This window comes from Strix uralensis, chromosome 6 (genome assembly GCF_047716275.1).
Source record: "Strix uralensis isolate ZFMK-TIS-50842 chromosome 6, bStrUra1, whole genome shotgun sequence".
NCBI lineage: Eukaryota > Metazoa > Chordata > Aves > Strigiformes > Strigidae > Strix > Strix uralensis.
Window position 1 is genome coordinate 19,114,923 of NC_133977.1, and position 19,346 is coordinate 19,134,268.

Genomic DNA, 19,346 nt, shown 5'->3' on the forward strand with positions numbered 1-19,346 from the left:
ATCAGCATCCCACCAGTCACCATCTGGGATGGCAGATGATATGTGGGACTGTCATGAATAAGCATTCTGATGTTTGTAAATGTCCGAAGGAAGACACCGCTTGTTAGCGCGGCAGTTGGTATGCAGTCAACACTGTGAGAAGCTCACTTTATGCAGTGATCAGCAAAAGCTGAATTGTGTGCCTCGGGTCCATCTCTGTAATATGGGTGGATGTAAGGTGATTCTTCCATACTTTGTTCATTTTTGTGGTGCGCTTGAACGGCCCATATTTTGGCAGACCTTTAATCTTTGTTGGTGCTTTTGTGCTAAAAAAAATTCTTCTGTTTCTTAAGTACTGTGTCAGAGGTGATGTTTAGATGCCTCAGATCATACCTGATGCTGATAATGGGCACAAATGCATGCTACAAAATGTGCCCTTGCTTTGAAAGTCTAGCCTGAGTTGATGGGTGAAGGGAGGGGACGATTTGGACACAAAGGTGTAAAATGACTTGCAAAATAACACCCCAGAGTTTTGTTCCAGATGCAGGAGTGGAAATGCACATCTTCTGGCTGTCCTCTACTCCCCTCCTCTCTTCTCCCAGGTTGGGGATACACAGACAGAAGTGTGAACCATGAGGATACCCACAGGACACTTCGCTCATCCTTTCTGTCCCTGGCTTTATGCACTAAGCCTCTCTTCTGGTCATAAGTGCTTTGAGAAATACTACTTAGACCAGTTTTGGTTGGAAGGGTCGCTTGTTGTTCATGTGACAGCTTATTTACGTAGAGTATTTTAGACAGTAAAGCTGTTCCTGTAGGAAGCTTTAGGTTGTATAAAGTACAGACATCTTTGAAAGGAAGAAATCTGTACATGTATCATGCAATTTGCTTTATACTGCAGTTAAGACATCTGTTTTGGTTTGTGTTACGGCATGTTTTATTTGCACTTAGCTCATCTGTGTATCTGCTGAAATGGGTATGAAGCAACAGTTTCATGAAATGACTTCTACTTCAGTGATTCAAATGGCCGATGACTATTTTTTTTTTCTCAGTACCTTCAGAATACTTGGTATAGAACATCTACAGGAGTGTGGCACTTAAAAATTTTATGCGGTTTAGTGCTGTTGGAATTACCAGTGGTTCTTTGGTATGAAGGTTTTGGCGTAGGGGAAATGTGCTATCTGAGTCTCCTCAAGTGTTTTTGCCTCTTAAGTATGATATGAAAATAGTATACTGATTTTATACAAATGAATAATAAAAGGGGAGTCAGCCAAACAAAACCTCACATGAATTCTCAATTCAAGTACTACCTTTTAGCTTAAAATTAAAGTGTAAATCTTAGAGGTATGTCCAAGAGTTTATCCAGGCCAAATTAGATTAGTGCAATATGGTTGCACTGACTGGAATGCAAAGAATTGAGGAGCGTTTGTCTGTCAAATTTGTATGAGCAAATGCATTCACTCTAACAGGCTCTTAATTGAGGGAAAGCAGGGTGGATTATCTGCAGCATGGAAACACATGCATGTGCTATTTCTGCATCAGAGTGTGAAATGTCAGCAAAACCAGCAAAAGGCTGCCTCATTTTTTATGAATGGAAGTGTATTTTAATGTGGAATAAAATAGGTATTCATAATGGATTTTGCAGGTAGCAGTCGCTTAAAGCCTGAGGTGACTGGCAGCTCGAGTTTAGGAGAGGTTTGTGCAGGTCCATGGATGGGCAGGAGGAATTAGGGAGTGGCCATGTCTTCGACTCTGCCAGAGGCTTCTCTGAGTTCAGTATCAGCACGAAATATGCTTAACCGCAGTTCGTTTAAACAAGGAAAATGGGAAGCGAAGGGTTACACTCAAGGCAGTGCTGACTTTAACCTGGTCTGTTCCTGCATGTGACTTCAAACTAGGTGATCCACTTGCCTATTCTTATGGTCTGTTGCTACCAGTTGGATAATTCTCTTATAACTTGATCATAAATCTTAAGTCGTTAATAAGACCAAACATATGTCCCTTTACCTTTGAACTGTAAGGGAACATTGCTTTCAATATTTTTAAGTACCAAAAGAGAATCAATAGTTTACATGGACACTGACAGTCTCTTACGGATGACTAATCTGGGAGGATCCTAATCTTTTTAGGAGCACTTTAGGACTGACAGTCACTGCTACTGATCATGCTTGCAGTTTTGAGCAGGGTTTTCTCTCCTTCATATTCTTAGTGCTGTCAAGCTAGCTGATGTGTCTCAATCTCACACTATTTATGAATGTAGTTTGGTTTTTGGTTCATGCCCATGTATTATTTTCTCACAGTCCTCAAAGTTCTTCCCTTTGTGTCCAAGAGCTCTTTTGCAGCATTACCAGGCTTTATCCTGAATTAATGGTTTCCAGTACAACTTACATTCAGCTCCTAGCATTGTCAGACTTGGGCTGTATGAACAAGGTGACTGTCTACTCTGCCTGGCTTTCCATTGTGGCTTCCCTTTATGCTCAGGTGAATTCTCGATGTTTTTTTTTTTTTTTTTAGAAAGGTACAAAATGATTTTTGCTTCCCGAGACCAAAGCTATATACTCCTCAGATGTGATTATGCTCAAGCAAGATAAAACAACAGCCAGGTTCAAATATCCTGTGGGAATCTCCCATTATGTCAGTGGGTTTTGAACTTTATTCATGCAAGTTCATACCTAAAACTTTTTTTATGAATAAAATAGATGCTTCTCTAGAAGTACCTTACATCTTGTACCAGTTCTCCAATTAGTTAAAAGCCATTTGCTTTAAAGTGGGTCTTATCTTACATTTTGAGAGATTATTCAAAAACATATAGAAATAATTCTTTAAAAAACTACTAATTTTTTTGTGGTCCTTCTATTGTTGAAGGCAGGTTCAAACTATATCCTCTACATCATTTTCCTTTTCTAAGTTTGTTCTCAGCTCTTCTGAGTTGTAAAATCTGGTGGAGGTGCATCTAATTAAAGTTTCATGTTATTCAGTGCAGATGTTTTTTCTATGGAGGAATACAAGAGGAGTCCTTTGATTTAAAAGAACACTTGGATACAATACTTTGAAAGATGCAAGAAAAAAACCGATCTAGCAACTTTGTAGAAGTCTAGAGATTTAGGAAATAGTCTCAGAAAATTATCTTAGAGACAATATCATTCAATTTTTTTTTATTAAATTACTGATTGACAAGACAGTTCCCTAGTCTCAGAGAAGCAGATTGTGAAAATGGGCAAAACTGGGAATACACTTAAGAAAACTCACTTTGTTCATTTCTGCTTGAAAAAATTAAGCTTTTTAAAAAAAATTTGATCTACTTTTTGAGGAGTTGCTATTAAAATGACGTGTACTTTTCACATGTTTAGCCTTAAAAAAAAATAGGTGGGATGGTTTTAAAACTATTACTGTTTTTTCCTGGCTTCTTGGCATTTTGGCGTGTGAGATGTTTTAATCCTGACTTTGTCTGACAAAGAACTCATGTAAGTCTGTCCATATTTTTGTGGGTTTTTACCTGCTTCCTGGGCGTTGCTTCAAAAATACAGAATATTTGGGGTTTAGGTCTTTGATTGAAAACTAGAGTTCCTGGATGAAATAATATGTAAATATGACCCAATACTGAATCAGTGATGTTTGGTATGTTGTGGACTCTTTTTTGTTTATGAGGAAACTAAAATGCAAAGACTGGACTATGTGGTACCTCTTTGAATGTGTTGCAGCCACCACAGTAGGGTTGGCAGTGGTTATCGAGAGTGTTATATGGATTTATTCAACAGACTTGTTGATGGAGAAAGGTAAGGGAGCTGAGTAGCCATTTTCCTGGCAGGTCTGTTGCCTCTGATAGACGTATGCACGTGGTAGGGGAAGACAGAAGTCTTAAGATGACATATACAACCATGTGTTGAACACTTTGGGCATCTAGATGTTCTTCTACAATTAGATAAGAGTACCTGAAGTAGAGTGCAAGTCAACTGAAGGTAAGTAATGGCCTAATGACAGATTCCCAAGTAGAAAGTACCAACTTGTCAAATGGTTCATCAAGCAAAATCATGTTACGATAACGCTGGGAAACTATCTGTTCCTCTCGAAGCATAATCCAGTATAGCTGTCTGGACTCCAAACTTGATTAACCTTCTTGGCAACAGTCAGATATGTCAGGTGAGGATATATCTCTTTGGTAAGTAAATTGATGTGTAAATCTACTCTTGTTAAGAATGCCAGAAATCTGTAAGTTTGGGGCCTGAAGAGGAAAGGATCAGCCTTATAATTAGAGCTATCTACAGACATGGGCACATGCAACTGCAGTCTGTGATAATCTAAACCAGGAGTGATTTTATTTACTCCAGTTTAGCTGAGCTCACAGTCTAGTACAGTAGGTCTAACTTTATGTTTCCTTAACATGGACAGTTACAAGGCTGGTAGTGTTACTGTAAATTTGGTCTCAGAAGAACCCTATAAGACTTAGTTTGAAGTTTTTAGAAGGCAGGCATTCTTTATTGCAGCCCTGGATGCATGGGGGATCATTCCACCTAACGTGCATGCCAAAAAACAAAAGCACGCTTATTATATACAATAAAAGAAATGAATATTAATGTAATTTCTGAGAAGTACACACCTATTTCCAGAGGATCTAATGCATATGTTAATATATTGTGCAAGTGTACTAAAATTTGGGGAAGGGTTTCTGGGGGGCTTCCATGGGGGTTTTCAGTGGTCTGTGGTGGTCCCTAGTGGTTGTTGGAGAGGTGTCTCTTAGTGTCCTTTCCATGAACTCTGAGGTTTTTTTCCATATAAGGCCTCATCTTGGCGCATTGCTCTGTCTGTAAAGTTTCTCAGCTTTCTTATCTTTGACTACCACAGGTGTCTGTTGGTTTCTCTGCCCTCTCTGGGATGTACCCATCACAGTTGCAAAAATTATGTCCTTGGGCGAATTCTTGTCTGAGGCCCCTTACAACAGCTAGTGCCAACTGCTTGCAGGCATGAGCTAGCAGGCATCAGTAGAACTAAGCAAAATACTAGCTACTTGAATGTTTTCGGTTTTCTGAATTACCTTGTACTGAACAGCTAATGTTTGCGTTGTGAAACAACCATCTATTTTTGTAGTTTAGAGAGAATCTCATTCAAATGTTAAATACTCTAAAATGTGTTAGTGAAGAGGCTGTCAGCCATTTGTCATACTATACCATTCAAAAGTTTTCATGAACAAGAATAGCAAGCTGGCTTGCTATTCTTCTTCACATTGATAAACTAGCATCAAAATACAGGCTAAAAAATTACTTAACCTAGTTTGGTCAGTGTGCCATGATTAACTGATTATTTATCCGTCACAAGGAATAAAAATGTATTTGCTTTTCTGAACCATCCAGTTTTTACTGTACTAAAACATTCTATGTGCTTTGTGAGCAGAGATGAAAGAAAAAAGGAAGAGTTGATCAGATGCGTATGGATGGGTAATAAATAGTTTGACAGGTGGAAACGTTGCAGAATATGATGCCTCCTTGAGAAATTTCAGAACAAGATGAAGATTAAACATGGCAGTTCTCTGTTTTGATTTGTACTGAAAGGAAGAGGAACACATCTTCTGAAAGAAAACTGGTCCCTTAAACATATGGGGGATTTTTCAAGGTTGGCTTCGAAATAGTCTCTAGTGCTTTTTTAACACTGTAGGATACTGCGCACAAGGCACTATGCATATGCTGTTCACCACAGTATCCCAATAGAACTTGTTGCCCAGATGGTGCAAACCATATGCCTCTTGATAGTTTATCTATGTTTGGGAAATACTATCTAAAAATATAAGAAAGGTCATAAGACTTCTCAAAAGCAGCTCTAGTGAGTTTCTTTTCAATAATGCATTGGAGGTATTCAAGCTGTTTGTTTGGGGGGGGTTTGTGTGTGTGTTTTATGACAGAGATGAGGAACTATGGAATCATACTTGCTACAGTGCAAGACCACAGCTCTTAAGGCATGCATGCAGACTTCACTAGTCCATCTGCGTAGATAATTTTTCCCCACAAGAGGTGCTTAAGAGGTGTACAGCACAAGGCTCAGTCTTGGGTGTCTCTTTCTCTTCCCCCAGCCCCTGCCAGTTGTCTGAATGAACCTTTTTGGAAATTTAACAAGCCAGTTAATTTTTATATTTGTTCCTTTGTCTTCTGTAACTCATTTGACTATTTCCAAAGGCTAAAGGAGAAAAATCTCTTTGCCCATATGTAAGCTGTTAAAATACGTTTTCTATTTTGCTTACCTGGCACAGATCCACAGAGGGACAGCAGTCTAATTACACTTCCAGCATAGTGGTTCTTTGAAGTATCAACTAATTAGGAATGGGCATTGCAAAAAGTTTAGACCAGCACTCAGGAAAAGAATGGTTCATGTAACCATCACTAATTCATTAGGATAACCAAAGCTTATTTCCTCTGAGTAAAGATTTGCACATTCTCACCTACAGCAGTGTACTATATATGCTACTTCTTTGTAGCTCCTTTGAAAGCACAACTCTGTTTAAAAGTAAATTAGCTAAATTGAAAGGCTAATTGCCTTGAGCTTCAAGTACAAAGGATGTCCATGCTTAGATTTCTTTGCCAGCTGTAAGAGGCTGAGAAGATGTGGTTTCAGAAATCCTAACAGGGTATCTCATGACACCTAGGAATTTTAATGTGGTGTCATAAATCACTAATTTATTCTTGCTCTAGTATTGCTTGCAGAATCTATTCGGATAGATCAGCTCTGTGTACTGAGGAGGAAACGTGATGGGGGACAACTTGTTTAGTCTGGTAACAGCTTATGTCAAATACCTGAAAAGCTCTTACACTTGCATTGCTTTCTCTTATGATTTTGATCAGAGTAAAAGTGAGTATGTCTTGTTTGAATCGGAACTTACTTTTGCAAGAGAAAGAAGCAGACTTTCAAATACCTGTGAGAGATGAATATGGCATACAATCCCTTTATGGACTTCGATTTTTTTTCTGAATCATTTCAGCTGGAAGTTTTCTAACATACTTGGATGCTCTTCTTTGTTTTCTGCTTTTTTTTCTTGTTTTCACGTTCTCACCTTTCAATTTTTAATTGGGTCTAGTCCTCTAAGTTGTTGAGTAAATACAACTACAGTGATATAACACTACCTTTTTAATCACACTACCTGTGTGTAACTCCACAGAATCATGTCCTTTATGTATGGGACAGTTTACTTTGTGGATATTGTTATGTATCAGCTGCTGCTGAATGGCTTATACTGTGCTGTATCCAGGTTTTACAAAAGTGGGAGCTCGCAGGATTGATCTATTGTATTTTCTCAATATGATCATTTGCATCCTTTCTCCCTTTTAATGAACTTGTATTCTTAAGTCTTAAACCTACTTCTAAATACTTCACAATCCCATCTATAACTATTACTCTAAATGATTTTTTTGATTTTGCAGGATACAATGATCATGTAACTTCTCTTTATTCTCAGTTCACTGGCTGTAGTCTCAAGTAGCTGCTTCTGTTACATGATAATGTTATTGAGCTATGTGTAAGCCTGAGGAATGAAATGGCCTCATTTCATATCTGACTCCTGGTGAGTGAGAATAAGTACCATCCAGAACTCTTCAAAATCTGTCTGCACTGAAAAGCTCTTTTTGAAGAAAAAAATAAAAAGACATTTGCCAGATGCTTGCTTGCATAAATTTGAGTGACTAGGAAATGTTGAGAATAGGAAGAATGCTCAAATTTTTTGGTGTGTGGGGTTTTTTTAAATTGCAATTTAATGTGTATGTACAAGTTTCTTTCATAAAAGTGTAAAGCGTTCAGATAGCCTTCTAATGAAAGGTTACCTCTTACAAAATAGATCACATTCATGGTGAGATTCTTAACACTGACTCAATGCAGAATTGTACTTGTTCTGTATATTCTAGAGCCAGAACATTTCAGTAGAGATTTGTAAAGGTGTGTTTTTCCAACTCTAACTTTAAAGAAGAAAGGAAGGAGACGGTATTTTAAAGACAAATGGGACCTTATGAGAAATAACCTTTTTATTTTTTGAATAAATGGATACACCACAAGAAGTGATCAGTTATAGTAAAAGCTGTATTACTGTGTGAAGGATGTGCATACTGTAAAGTCTTGGTGGATTTTTGTCACCACCACGTTCTTCTTAAAGACTTCAGAAGGGTCTGGACAAGGCTTTTCAAACACGGATTATTTGCTGTACCAAATGTTCAGGTCTCTCAATTCCAGGAAGACGAGGGCTGGGATTTCTGTGTGGGAGCAGGCAGGCTTCTGAGGGCTGGCGTGGTTTGGTCTCTGGCTGCATGTACAGGTCCTCTCCAGGGTCAGACCAGTCAGAGTATGCTGCTGCAAGCCCTCCTAAAGCCAATGTTTAAGATGCTCAGTGTAGGTATTTTTTCAGAAGTGCTTTGCATCTGGTGTTCCCATCAGTTGTTGGGAGGTCAGTGCTGCTTATAATCAGGTCACCTTTTAATTTAGATGCAGAGCTTTAGACAATCAGGGTTATTTTAAAATTTCAGCTTGTGTTTCTTATTTCTTAAATTAGTAGCAAGAGATTGCTTTAAGGATTCATTTGTCCCATGTTAATGCAACTAAGACAGTACTTTGTAGTAGGAGTGAATATAAAACTATTCTGTTCTTACAAACAAAAGTAAACGTGGACAGTAATTTCTTTTTCTTTGAAGGTTAATTTTCTTTCTAGACTGGCAGCTGGGATGCCTTAGGGTGTAGGTGCAGTGTTTGAGTCCTTGCTGCGCTCAGTTGTTCTTTCAGGGTGTGTCCCATATTGAAAACATTTTTGGTCATGTCAGGAGTGCACTTCTGAGGCAAGTGTTCTGATTTTCCCCACTTAGTCTGCTTTGGTTCGTATTTCAGCAGACTTTAACAACTTTAACAACTGAGAGGTTTTGCTCCGTTGAATGAAAGTAAACCAAAATGTGCAGTTCAGGAGTGTGTGTATCTTGTGTTGCAGTGATAATGGGCTAATGCAGTACCAGACCAGTACTTTTCCAAAATAAACCCCCTTTGAAAGGTCCTGGTGCTGTTACAGGTACTCGGCAGCAGCTGTTTGCTCCATCAGTCTGCCTTCTGATCCACGCAGCTTCCCAATGCAGATGTTTGCCTCTACCACTTTTAAATGTATCCAAAACAACTGAGTTTTATTAAGATCTTACAGCCTATTGAAATAATTACTGAATTATGTTTTGAATTATTTGCTTTCTCCAATCAAACATGAGATTTCTGACAAGCCAGGATTTGTAAACTTCCCTATTTTATTATTAAATAATAAAGTTTGCATGTTTATAGCATCTAAAACATTGTAATATAAAAATACTTTTGTTTCAAAACCTTTTACTTCAGGGAACAAAACCAACAGTGCTGTTGACATAAAAATATACAGAAAACTAAGGGAGTAGGGGAAGTTATTTATGGTTTAAAAAATACATTGAAAAGTAACAAATACCAACTCTCTAAGCAGATTAAATTTTCAGATGAAAACGTCATCTAAGCTCAGCTGAGTCGAGGACCTTGGTTGCTTGCCTTGAAATATGATACTTAGGCTTAAATGATTTAGTGTGACACTGTCTAGCCTAGGTTTTCAGGATCACTAGTAATTTGTTTTTAAAAGCAATTAGGTACCTCTACCCTACAGTTATTTTTAATAATTAGTTCTTGTTTTAATATTTGATGTGCTGTTTATCTTAAACAAAAAATATAACCAATACATTCATTATTTGATGACAAGACTGTTAGCTATATGAAATCTGTTTATTTAGCATACTTAATCTGTGAATCATGCCTGAGGAGGAATCTTTACAAATACTAAAATTTTAAGCATGGGCTAGATTTAGGAATGTGATGAGATACTCCATCCCACCATATAAATGACTCTTTAAAGAACCTATCTCTGAAGTTGTTTCCATTTGTATAGCTGTGCCAAAGAACCAGACTTTCTCCTGGTAATATACTTGTCTGGATAACGAGAGGACTATTCTAGTTCTGCTTGTGAAGACTACACTGTTTTGGGGAGGATTGCTACCACTGCTTTTGTGTTTTGTTTTGTGTGCGTGGAGGTGTGGTCTCTCTCATTCCTCCTGCCTAACAGGACGGTAGGTGTGTATAAAGATCTGTGCTCCTCTGGTTCCCAGGGCTTAAAAAGGGGACTGCACTTGAAGCCTCTTTGCTTCTGAAAGCTGATTATAGGTGCACTCTTGCCTGTAAAGAACTTATCATCTGCACAGCTCCCTGACCCAGCCTTCAGCTGATCCAGAGTATTTGGGGGGAGGGGGGCAGGAAGAGGAATAAAATGTAAACAGCAAGTTGTTTAGCCAAGAAAACAGAAATATTAGAGTTATTCTAGACCCTTCTCCCACTTGTAAGGAGTGCCCCCCTCCCCCCTTTCCTTCTCTCCTGGTTTATCAGCATACCTTAAATAAAATACAGAAGTACACACTTCCCCCCTGCCCATATATAAAACTGTTCTTTGTGCAGCTTGGTTCATTTATCATTATGAGGTTTTTATTTTCTAGGGACAAGTGTATATTTCAGGTTCTTGGATTGTTGTTCAGGGACTGTCATTTACTGTGTATTTGTGTAGCTGCTACAAGACTGACTTCTAGCTGCTATTTCTCTAGAATAGTTTTAGTTGTGGAGGTATTGATGGACTGCTGTAGACAACATCTTAATGCTTGTATGAAGGCTGAAGATTTGGGTGTATATAAAAGTAGAAAGTATTCATTAGTCTCACTTGAACAGTCAGCTCTCTTCCAGTGTTTCAGTAACATCTCTTGTCAGCATCCTTTTTGTTGAATAATTGTATTTGAGGCAGTGGGTACTGCTGTGGGCATTGGAAAGTGAAAAGCTCCAGAACCAGTGTTTAGTGAAGCGAAGGAAATGTATTTGAAAATAATCTTAACCTCTGCTAGAAATGCACTAATAAACCTGCTTTAAAATAGAGAGCTTGCAGAACAAAATAATGAGTTGTGAGTTGTCGTCGTCTGCAGACTGCGATATATCGCCAGCTTACTATTTCTGAGCTCTATGGTGTGTCACAAATGTGTGTATTTCTCTATTAAGCGATGCCTCCGCCATTTGGAACCTTATTTGTTGGAACTGGTCTTTGGTTCATGTTGTACAGCATTTTGAAAAAGAAAATGCTGATTTAGTAGTAAGCATTATTATTTGACTTCTAGTAACAATTTTGTTTGTTCAATTTGTAGGTATGAAGCGTCCGTTAAGTCCTGACCACGTCTTTGAAGATGGGATTATGAATCAGCCAGTTTTTCTACGGGGCTTTGAAGAGAAAGGACTGAGAAATGACAGACAGGACTATCAATTAAGCAAAGAAAAAAAGAAGATACTCTTTTCCTTCTGCGAAGTGTGCAATATACAGCTGAACTCTGCAGCACAAGCTCAAGTTCATTACAATGGGAAGTCTCACCTGAAAAGAGTGAAGCAGCTAAATAATGGAAAACTCCCTACAAGTACAGCTCCTGGCACTTTGTTTGCAAGTACGAGCACAGGTACATGATTAGTAGGAGATGTTGGATTTTGGTCAAAAAATCTGAGGAGGCTCTACCATCCCCACCCAACATAACCATTCAACTTAATACAGATTAATACTAGTAGTTACTAATGTTTTGCCATATTCAGAACTACTGGTGTATTTCTTCTCCTGTGAAGCCAACTTCTATTGAGGCAATACTCCATCAGTGCATGATTAACGGCTGTGTTGGGCCTTGTGTAGTTGAGATATGGTCTGGTTTAAAAATAGCTGTTGTGGCTTCAAATAGTCATGCATTTTGCCATCTGCTTTGTTCCCAAAAGAAGGTTCTGGAAGGATGCTATGTGTACAGAAGAAACTTTTCAAAGAAATGTAGTGGTGGGAAGAGCAGGAGGAGAGCTGGAATTTACAGACCTGGCCCTTTGATTGTTTCTGCTTTCAGTGGTCTGCCTTTTAATTACTTTCATTCAAGTGAGAAGTAATTTGAAATAATACTTTTTACTTACTGGGCAAAACAAAGGTCCCAAATGCTCGGGCAAAATGCATTTAACATGCATAATGTAAAGGTGCAAAGCACATAATGTGCTTTTTTTTTTTTATTTCAGTGTTAGACTCAACTCATAGCTATTCTGAGGAAAATGTATTATTTCCTTACTTCTCTATGCATATAAGAAAGTGAACACATGGAACAAATGATTCAATCTTGTATGGTTGTAAGGGTAAGGATGTTGAGACTCTCCTTCCCTTTTTTTAAGGGGTCCTGGTATGCCATATGGTTTCTTGCTTTGATATTCATAGTTTAAGGATTTTGCTGCAGGGATTATCGTTCTTCTGTGATGTTCCAACAGCATTGAAGGAAATTTGTTTGAGCACTTTAAGGACACTTTTCTTACTGGTAGTTGAGAAAGATACTTTCTTCCATTTATTTTGTTAAGGATAATTCAGGAGGTTTGGACATTCTGGAGAATCCAAAAGGGCCAAAGTTGATCTTAAAAAGTATTCTTTACATCTCAAGCAAGTATAGCAAGACATCCTTTCTACTTCTGAGATAAATAAAATGCTGCAGGTTTAAGGAATTAGTGTCTAGAGGAAGCAAAAGTTGCTGCTTATTATTAACACTCGGTATTGATGAAATAACTCTCAAATCTTCATGAGAAAAGTTTTAATTTTATTAGAGATTTTTTTTTATTAGCCACATGAGAGGATTTGCTTTGGGGTTTTTGTTTTGTATAGAAGCAGTCAAACTGCATTAAAGGGTTTAGCTTTTTTTTTTTCTGATTTTAATTCTTGTTAACTGAATTTGACTTTTTTTGAAGTCTGTGGTATTGTTTTGTTTGGTTTAGAACCAGGTAGTGTAAGAGTATCGTTTGGGTAAGGCCTGTGGTCCAAAAGATTAAATTCTTACTGAATAACACCTAAATTACTTAATTGTGTGTATTCTTAAACCAGTTTAATATCTATGAGACATTCTGATTTGATTTAAATTCCTCTGTGTACTGACAGAAAATATTTTAAATGTTTGCAGTGCATATTTTCTGTTGTTTTTTGTTACCTGGACCCCTGCACCTGATGTCTTTGCTGTCATTCTTGGGCATTGCAGCTGATGCACTGGCACCATTGCTCAAAGAATGCTCTGATGCTGAGAATATTTTACAATTGCTGGAACACATGCTTTGGGGTTACCGTATACCTTAGGAGTTAAAATTCATGTTTCTTTCTGCTTTGTTCACTGATCTCTATATTAGACTATATCCTAGTTACTTACTAGTTATGCTGGTCTATCCAGTATATGTTGAAATAGGCATTCTGTTTTCATAGCTGAAGGATGTTGGTTTTTACAGCATTTAAAAGAAAGAAATGCCTTGCATAGGCAGTTTATTATTATTGCATAGACAATTTAATATACTGCTTAAGAGCCAGTACGAGAACAAGATTTACTGAATTGTAGTTCTCAAAGAACACTTTCTAAAAATAAGTAGAAATTAATTTTCTTATAAATTGACATTATCCGGGCTCAGTTTAAAACCATGTCCGCTGGAGTGTTATTAACCCTTGTAATAGGAGTTTGCCTTTCCCATTTCTTTGGCTAACATTGTAAACAGAATTAATTGTGCAGATGGTTAAGAGAACAATTATATTCATCTCACCTCACCAATGAACAGACTTTATTCCATGTGTGAAGGAAGCAAATAGCCCCTCTCATACTTCACTGTTATAACTACATACCCTACACTTCAACCCACCTCAGGAAACTTTCTGCAAAGGTTCCTGCTAATCTGTGATTGGAGTTTTCCTCTGTCTTCATAAAATGAATGTGAAATTAATAATCTTCCTATTGGAAGAGAAAGTTGTGTAACATATACACGACTGTAAATATTCATTGACAGTATAGAAACCAGGATTACAGACCTGTCAGGACTGTCTTGATCCTGTGTGACAGAACTGATCAGTGTACTATCACTGCATCCAGTCTCCTTGTCTCTTGCACTTTCTTCCAACTGGGAATGAATGCAAAGGAGTAATGAGACATATTTTCATATTCATCCCCTTCTGAGGGTCCTCTCTGTGACAGCTGGCCTCAGGTTGTTGCTGTTACAAAGCATCCTTTTAATTGTTGATTTCCACTGTGTTTTAAAACTATGACCTCAATTTGTTGCTCGTAATTTTCAGTAATATGTAACGGTCCTTGTACCACTGTTGAAAAGTTTACTAAGATTTGGTAACTATGGAATTCCAGGTCTTGGAAATAATACTCTACAATGCATAAATGAGGAGATTTTGAATTCTTGGAAATAATACTCTACAATGCATAAATGAGGAGATATTGTATATTTTAAGTCTAAGTATCTTTTTAGAGATAACTTTAAAGTTACTTCTTTAGAGTAAGGGTACGATTGTCACAGAATTTCAAAAGGTACTTAGGAAGATATTTTTCTAAAAAGCCTACCCTGTTTCTATAGACTCTTGTTTATTTTGCCTCCTCCACCCCATTACTGAAATCTAAAAGCTATTTTACTATTGTACCTGTACATGCAATTTCAGTTACTTCACAGCGAGTAAAATTGAATATTGAAATAAAGTTTACAGCTGTTTATATTGACCAAATCAAGAAATTGACTAAATTAGAGGACTTTGATTTGATCCATTCATTGAACTCCTCATTTTCTTTAGATTGGTGTTAAAAATAAAGTGTGTGAAGAAAACAGCATTCCACTGGAAGAGTATATTGCACTCTGTTAGAGCCTTTGAATTGCTTATGTTAGTGATTGTTCATTACCGTTCGTACCCATCCCATCTTACTGCAGCTCAGGCTGAAGTCTGTCAACAATACCATTCCCAAGGGCCATCCCTACCCTTGTGCTAGGCACATCTGAGGTACTGCCAGGCTTCTGCCAGAAGGAAATAAATGAAGTTTCAGGAAAACAAAAAGGTAAGTGTTCACTTCTGCAGCTTGAACTGGAAATTATTTCAGTTATTTCCTATAAGCAGGAAGAGAAAGGCTAGTTACTTGCAACCTTGGGGAAATGTATTTTGGGAGTGGGCCCGTTCAGAGCTTTTCAGCAGTATGTGTCCTGCTGGAGCCTGCGGCGGCGATAGCTGTGGGTCAGGTCACAGCGGCTGGGGTACCCGGAATCCCACCCGCCACCCCGAATAAAAGGGCTAAAGTATCTGCTCTTCAAAGGGGGAGGAACCAGTTTTGAGAGTGTGCTACGAACTTGGCTAATTTAAGATTGTTTGCCTTTCTGTCTGCTAACAGAGAGCGAAGGAGTGAATCGTTCAGGAGCTCAAGGCAGGAGGCGGGCAGCATTTTGCAGGCGGGAAGGGCGGCCTGGCTGCGGGACCGCAAGGCATCCACGAGATGGTGCTGCAGGCCGGGCCATTCCGCGGACGAGCCACGGCCGGGGCCTTGGTTGCCTTGTTCTGCTACCGTTATTTTCCTCAGCCTTTTTTATGAAGCAGGGATAACAGTGAGTTGTTTGTTTATATATGCTGTGGCCAGCTCTGTGGATGACTACGTTATATTTCTTCCAGTTTTCATTTGAAGATGACACCGATTTTGCTCCACAAATTCTCAGTATTTGTTTCCTGGGGTGGTATCTCGCGGTGAATCTCCTGATTTTCTTTCATTTGCCCCCATGCTAACATGGAAATGGTTGGTGTAGTTTTAAGAGTGAGTGTATTAGAAATACCTACTGAAGTCCAGATTTTACAGATCCCTGGAAATGGGTAGGTTAGTTTCTTTTTTGTTACAGAAAGTGCCCAAGTTGTAGAAGTGGGAAGAGCAGAATCACTTTTTCCTGGGTCCCAGGCTTTTTTAAACAACAAATGTGCTTTAGGGTCCAGATACCACTCATTAATGCTCATTCGAAGGTCTTTCTGTATGTTTGGCTGGAAGTGAGATTGGGACATCAGTTCTCTGGCAGTGTATATTCTGGTAGCAGCTCTGCCTTTTTGCTCTTGAAATCTCTGACCTTGCAGGACAGTTTCGGAAATGCTGTGGGTCCCTATGCTGTAACTCTGTAGGGAACAGTCCTACAAGTTAATGTGTTCCCCTGTGATACCGAGGAATAATCATGGCATGATTTCCTGAGAGCTTATCAACACACAGTTGTGTGATCTGGCTCACAGCAATGACAGGCAGGGGTTTGTTAAACTAGCAAAATAAATGCATAGAGAACTAGACTTCTGTTGTGTTCATGACTTAAATCAGGTCACAAAAAGGGCCTGGTAACGCTAGTGCAAGGGAGAAGGTAAAACAGCAATCTTGGACATGGGAGGAGAACAAGGGCGTATGGAGAAGGCAGATTTTCTTCACTTTTGGCAACAGACATTAGAACTGCTTTGCCTCCTTGTGTGATGCCATATTAAGTTGGAAGTCTAAGAATCCTTTCAAGTTAATGGAGGCAAGGGAGGCTTACAATGCAAGTGCTCAGAATTATCCTTCAAAGCTAACTTGCATATGCGTTTGCCAAATGTCTAGAGTTAGGAAGTGTGAATAGAGTCTTCAGCTATGTCAAATGAAAAGGACTTTCTTAAACATCTAATTTAAATGAATAATTAATTTTTTAAGCATTTGACTTTTTCTTTCTCTTAAAAAGTAAAACTGACTATTGGTTAATGTTGAGAAATTATCTGAAAATATTCCAACTAGCCTTAAATCCACATGTCCACCTTTGGCCTGGTGCATATGAGGAAGACTTTTCTTTTTTTAAATGAAACCATAAAGAAATTACCTTGCCAGGTGACTAGGTCAGCGCAGGATTAAGCAATGGTCTGTTAAAGCAGAATGAAACTGTAGTGCATTGCTCAGATTTCAGTGGAGTTTTTCCTTGTTTTTTAATTGTCAGAAGAATCTGATCCTAAGTGGAGGTCTCTGTATGTAGGTTTGAATCCTTAACTGGGCCAAGGCTAGCTTTCTGGCAGGTAGCTTAGTTGCCATCTAAGATTGCTTTGTGCCAACTTAATGGAAAAAAATTTTTGCTTGCGTTAAGCCTCTTGATCTAGGTCCTCAAATTCCTTATCAGTGTTTGTCTTTCATTTTTCTAAAAAAAGAACAAGGTTAATCTGACTTTTATTACAGAAGATCTTTATGAATTATTCTACCAAGTACTCAGAGGAATGCTAAGCAGTAACCAAAAGTAAGTTGAAAAAGCTTGTGAGCTGAGTCCTACTAAATGTGTGCATGCATAGCTACAGAATTGGTGTGTAAGACTAGAGAGAAGAGGAGGAGGGGAGTGGAAAGCACTGTGAGCTTACTCTTTCTTGTGTTATGCCAAAACCTTTTTTGCACTTGTAGAAGGTCAGCACTTGTTATGCCTTCCGCATCTGCTGCCTACAGCCCAGCCTTTTGGAAAGCGGTTTGAATAAAGCTGCTGCTGTGGGGACACAAAGTGGAGTGATGCCTCAGGGCATCTGCGGCCCCCCCCCCACGTGAAAAGGAGGTTGCTCCCTGTTTTGCTATCCTTTTTTGCTGCTCTATTTGGAAAAGATTAGACTCTTTTGCTAAAAAGCAAAACTATTACCTTTCTCCAATGTAATAATAAAAGAGAGTTACATTCCTGTAATGAAACTTGGATTAGTGAGCTGTTGACAAACTGTTACTGTTTCACTTCTTGCTACAGGGTATGTTGACTTCTTTTCTTATTCAGTGGTCTTCTGAACAAGATTGCATTTGGTAGATGGTTCCACATTCTTTCCTCACTTGAGTATCTTCCACAACTTAAGAAATATGTAATGTTACATAAGTTAACATTTTTCCTACAATATGAAATGTATTTATGATAAGTGCTGTTTTTCTTTCACAGCAGTCATGAGTGGCTGCTCTGAAATTACGGGGATTTATTATATTGTTTTGGTGCACTTGATACTCCTTACAAAATGCTGATGATGAGAGTTAATATCAAGGGACAGAGCTGACATTAAAGATGTTTTCTCATTTGCTAATAACTACAAACTATATCTATAATATTCTGCATTTGAGTAGCTGCACTGTGAAAGTACTGGTAAAATTAATAAAAATAATAAGTAGATGATATGTGTACTTACTGGTAGTCTTTGAGGGGAAAAAAAATGGAAAAATTATTGTTTCATTGAGGTTGGTTGTTTTTAAGTAATTGTCAAGTTGCATTAGAGCAAAACTTCCAAAAATTCCCTAGTGGAAAAAAGAAAACCCAACCTTTTTTGAAGTTGGTAATGGTTATCAGGCCAACTATTCATTTGTAGCCTCTACTTCATTCTGTTGTAGGTGGGGAGCCCATGAATGACATTTGTAAGCAAACAAACGGAGTATGTGGCTAGTATGGAAAAAAGTGGTTTATGGGGGGTGGTGCTTTCGGTGGAGTGGGGAAGGGTTTAAAAATAAAATTGGCTACCACAGTTGGCACTCTTTGCCACTAGTTTGCATAAATATATTCTCATATCAAAATTCTCTGCAAAATTTCTTCTTTAAGAGTTTAACCCGTCTTCAGGAGCCGTTATGCAGTGGTAAAGAACCTGCATTTAAGATACCAGATATTCAGATGTTCTGGAGTATAGGACCAAAAATACAGCTGCTCACCGGACATGATTTCAAGCTGAGAATGGCTGCAGGAGTGGTGATGGCAAAACTGCTCAAGTTGAGGGGTCTCCCTTGTTATTTAACCAGCCCGGGCAATGCCCTGGAGAGCTACTGAAATCAGTTGAGTTCATGTTGCTGCAAGGATTTCTTCACTGTCTTTTTGAAGGATGTGATCCACAGTTTACAGGTGTAGACAGCTGATATGAAAAGGGATCTATAGATGCAGACTCATCGTTTTTATTCAGTGCACATTTCCAACAGTGATTTCTATATTGAAATGGCAGAAAAAATAATAAAGTCAGATCTGTTTATTTTTTTATCTTGCAAAAGTAAATCAAATAGTCTCTCTGTACAATAAGTATCCTCATCTGGGATCAGATCCTGCCAAAATTTCTCTGATAGTTGTCTCATAACACAGTGGTATATTTGTATAGCTGCACAGATATTATAATAAAAACTCCCATGTCTTTCTATTTCTTTGCAAACGTAACCTAGTTGTGATTACATCTGATTCTTATTATGCTGTGTATCTCTGTGGATATGCACAGCGACACATGCCCTCTTACCTTTTTGGGAAAGAAAACGTATGAAGTACCTGAAAAGACAAAAAGCTTTACATAGTGGCAAGTCTGTGGGGGAGTAAGAAGAGCATGAATTTAATAAGCCATGGAGATTTTTCATAGTAAGTAATTAAAAATTATTGTTGCTTTTGAAAGACGAAGGCATTGGTCATGTAATGTCATGCTTTTAGTAGTTGATTTTTTTTTTTTGTACAAATACTTAATTTGCTGGACTGTACAGATCTTTTCTGGGTCAGTATTCTAAAATTTTTCA

At 38.2% G+C, this 19,346-nt stretch overlaps 1 protein-coding gene across 6 annotated transcripts in view; it reads left to right on the forward strand.

The window, feature by feature from the left end:
• ZNF385B (zinc finger protein 385B) overlaps positions 1 to 19,346 on the forward strand; it is a 172,612-nt gene that overhangs the window by 21,649 nt on the left and 131,617 nt on the right. For 4 of the 6 annotated variants that reach the window (XM_074873067.1, XM_074873068.1, XM_074873066.1 and 1 more), the window contains exon 2: positions 11,172 to 11,474. In XM_074873067.1, coding sequence (XP_074729168.1) covers positions 11,174 to 11,474 — 301 coding nt within the window. In that variant the 5' untranslated portion in view covers positions 11,172 to 11,173. Of the gene's footprint in view, positions 1 to 11,171; positions 11,475 to 19,346 lie in introns of those variants that run through there. The other 2 variants (XM_074873071.1, XM_074873070.1) reach the window with 2 other exon arrangements.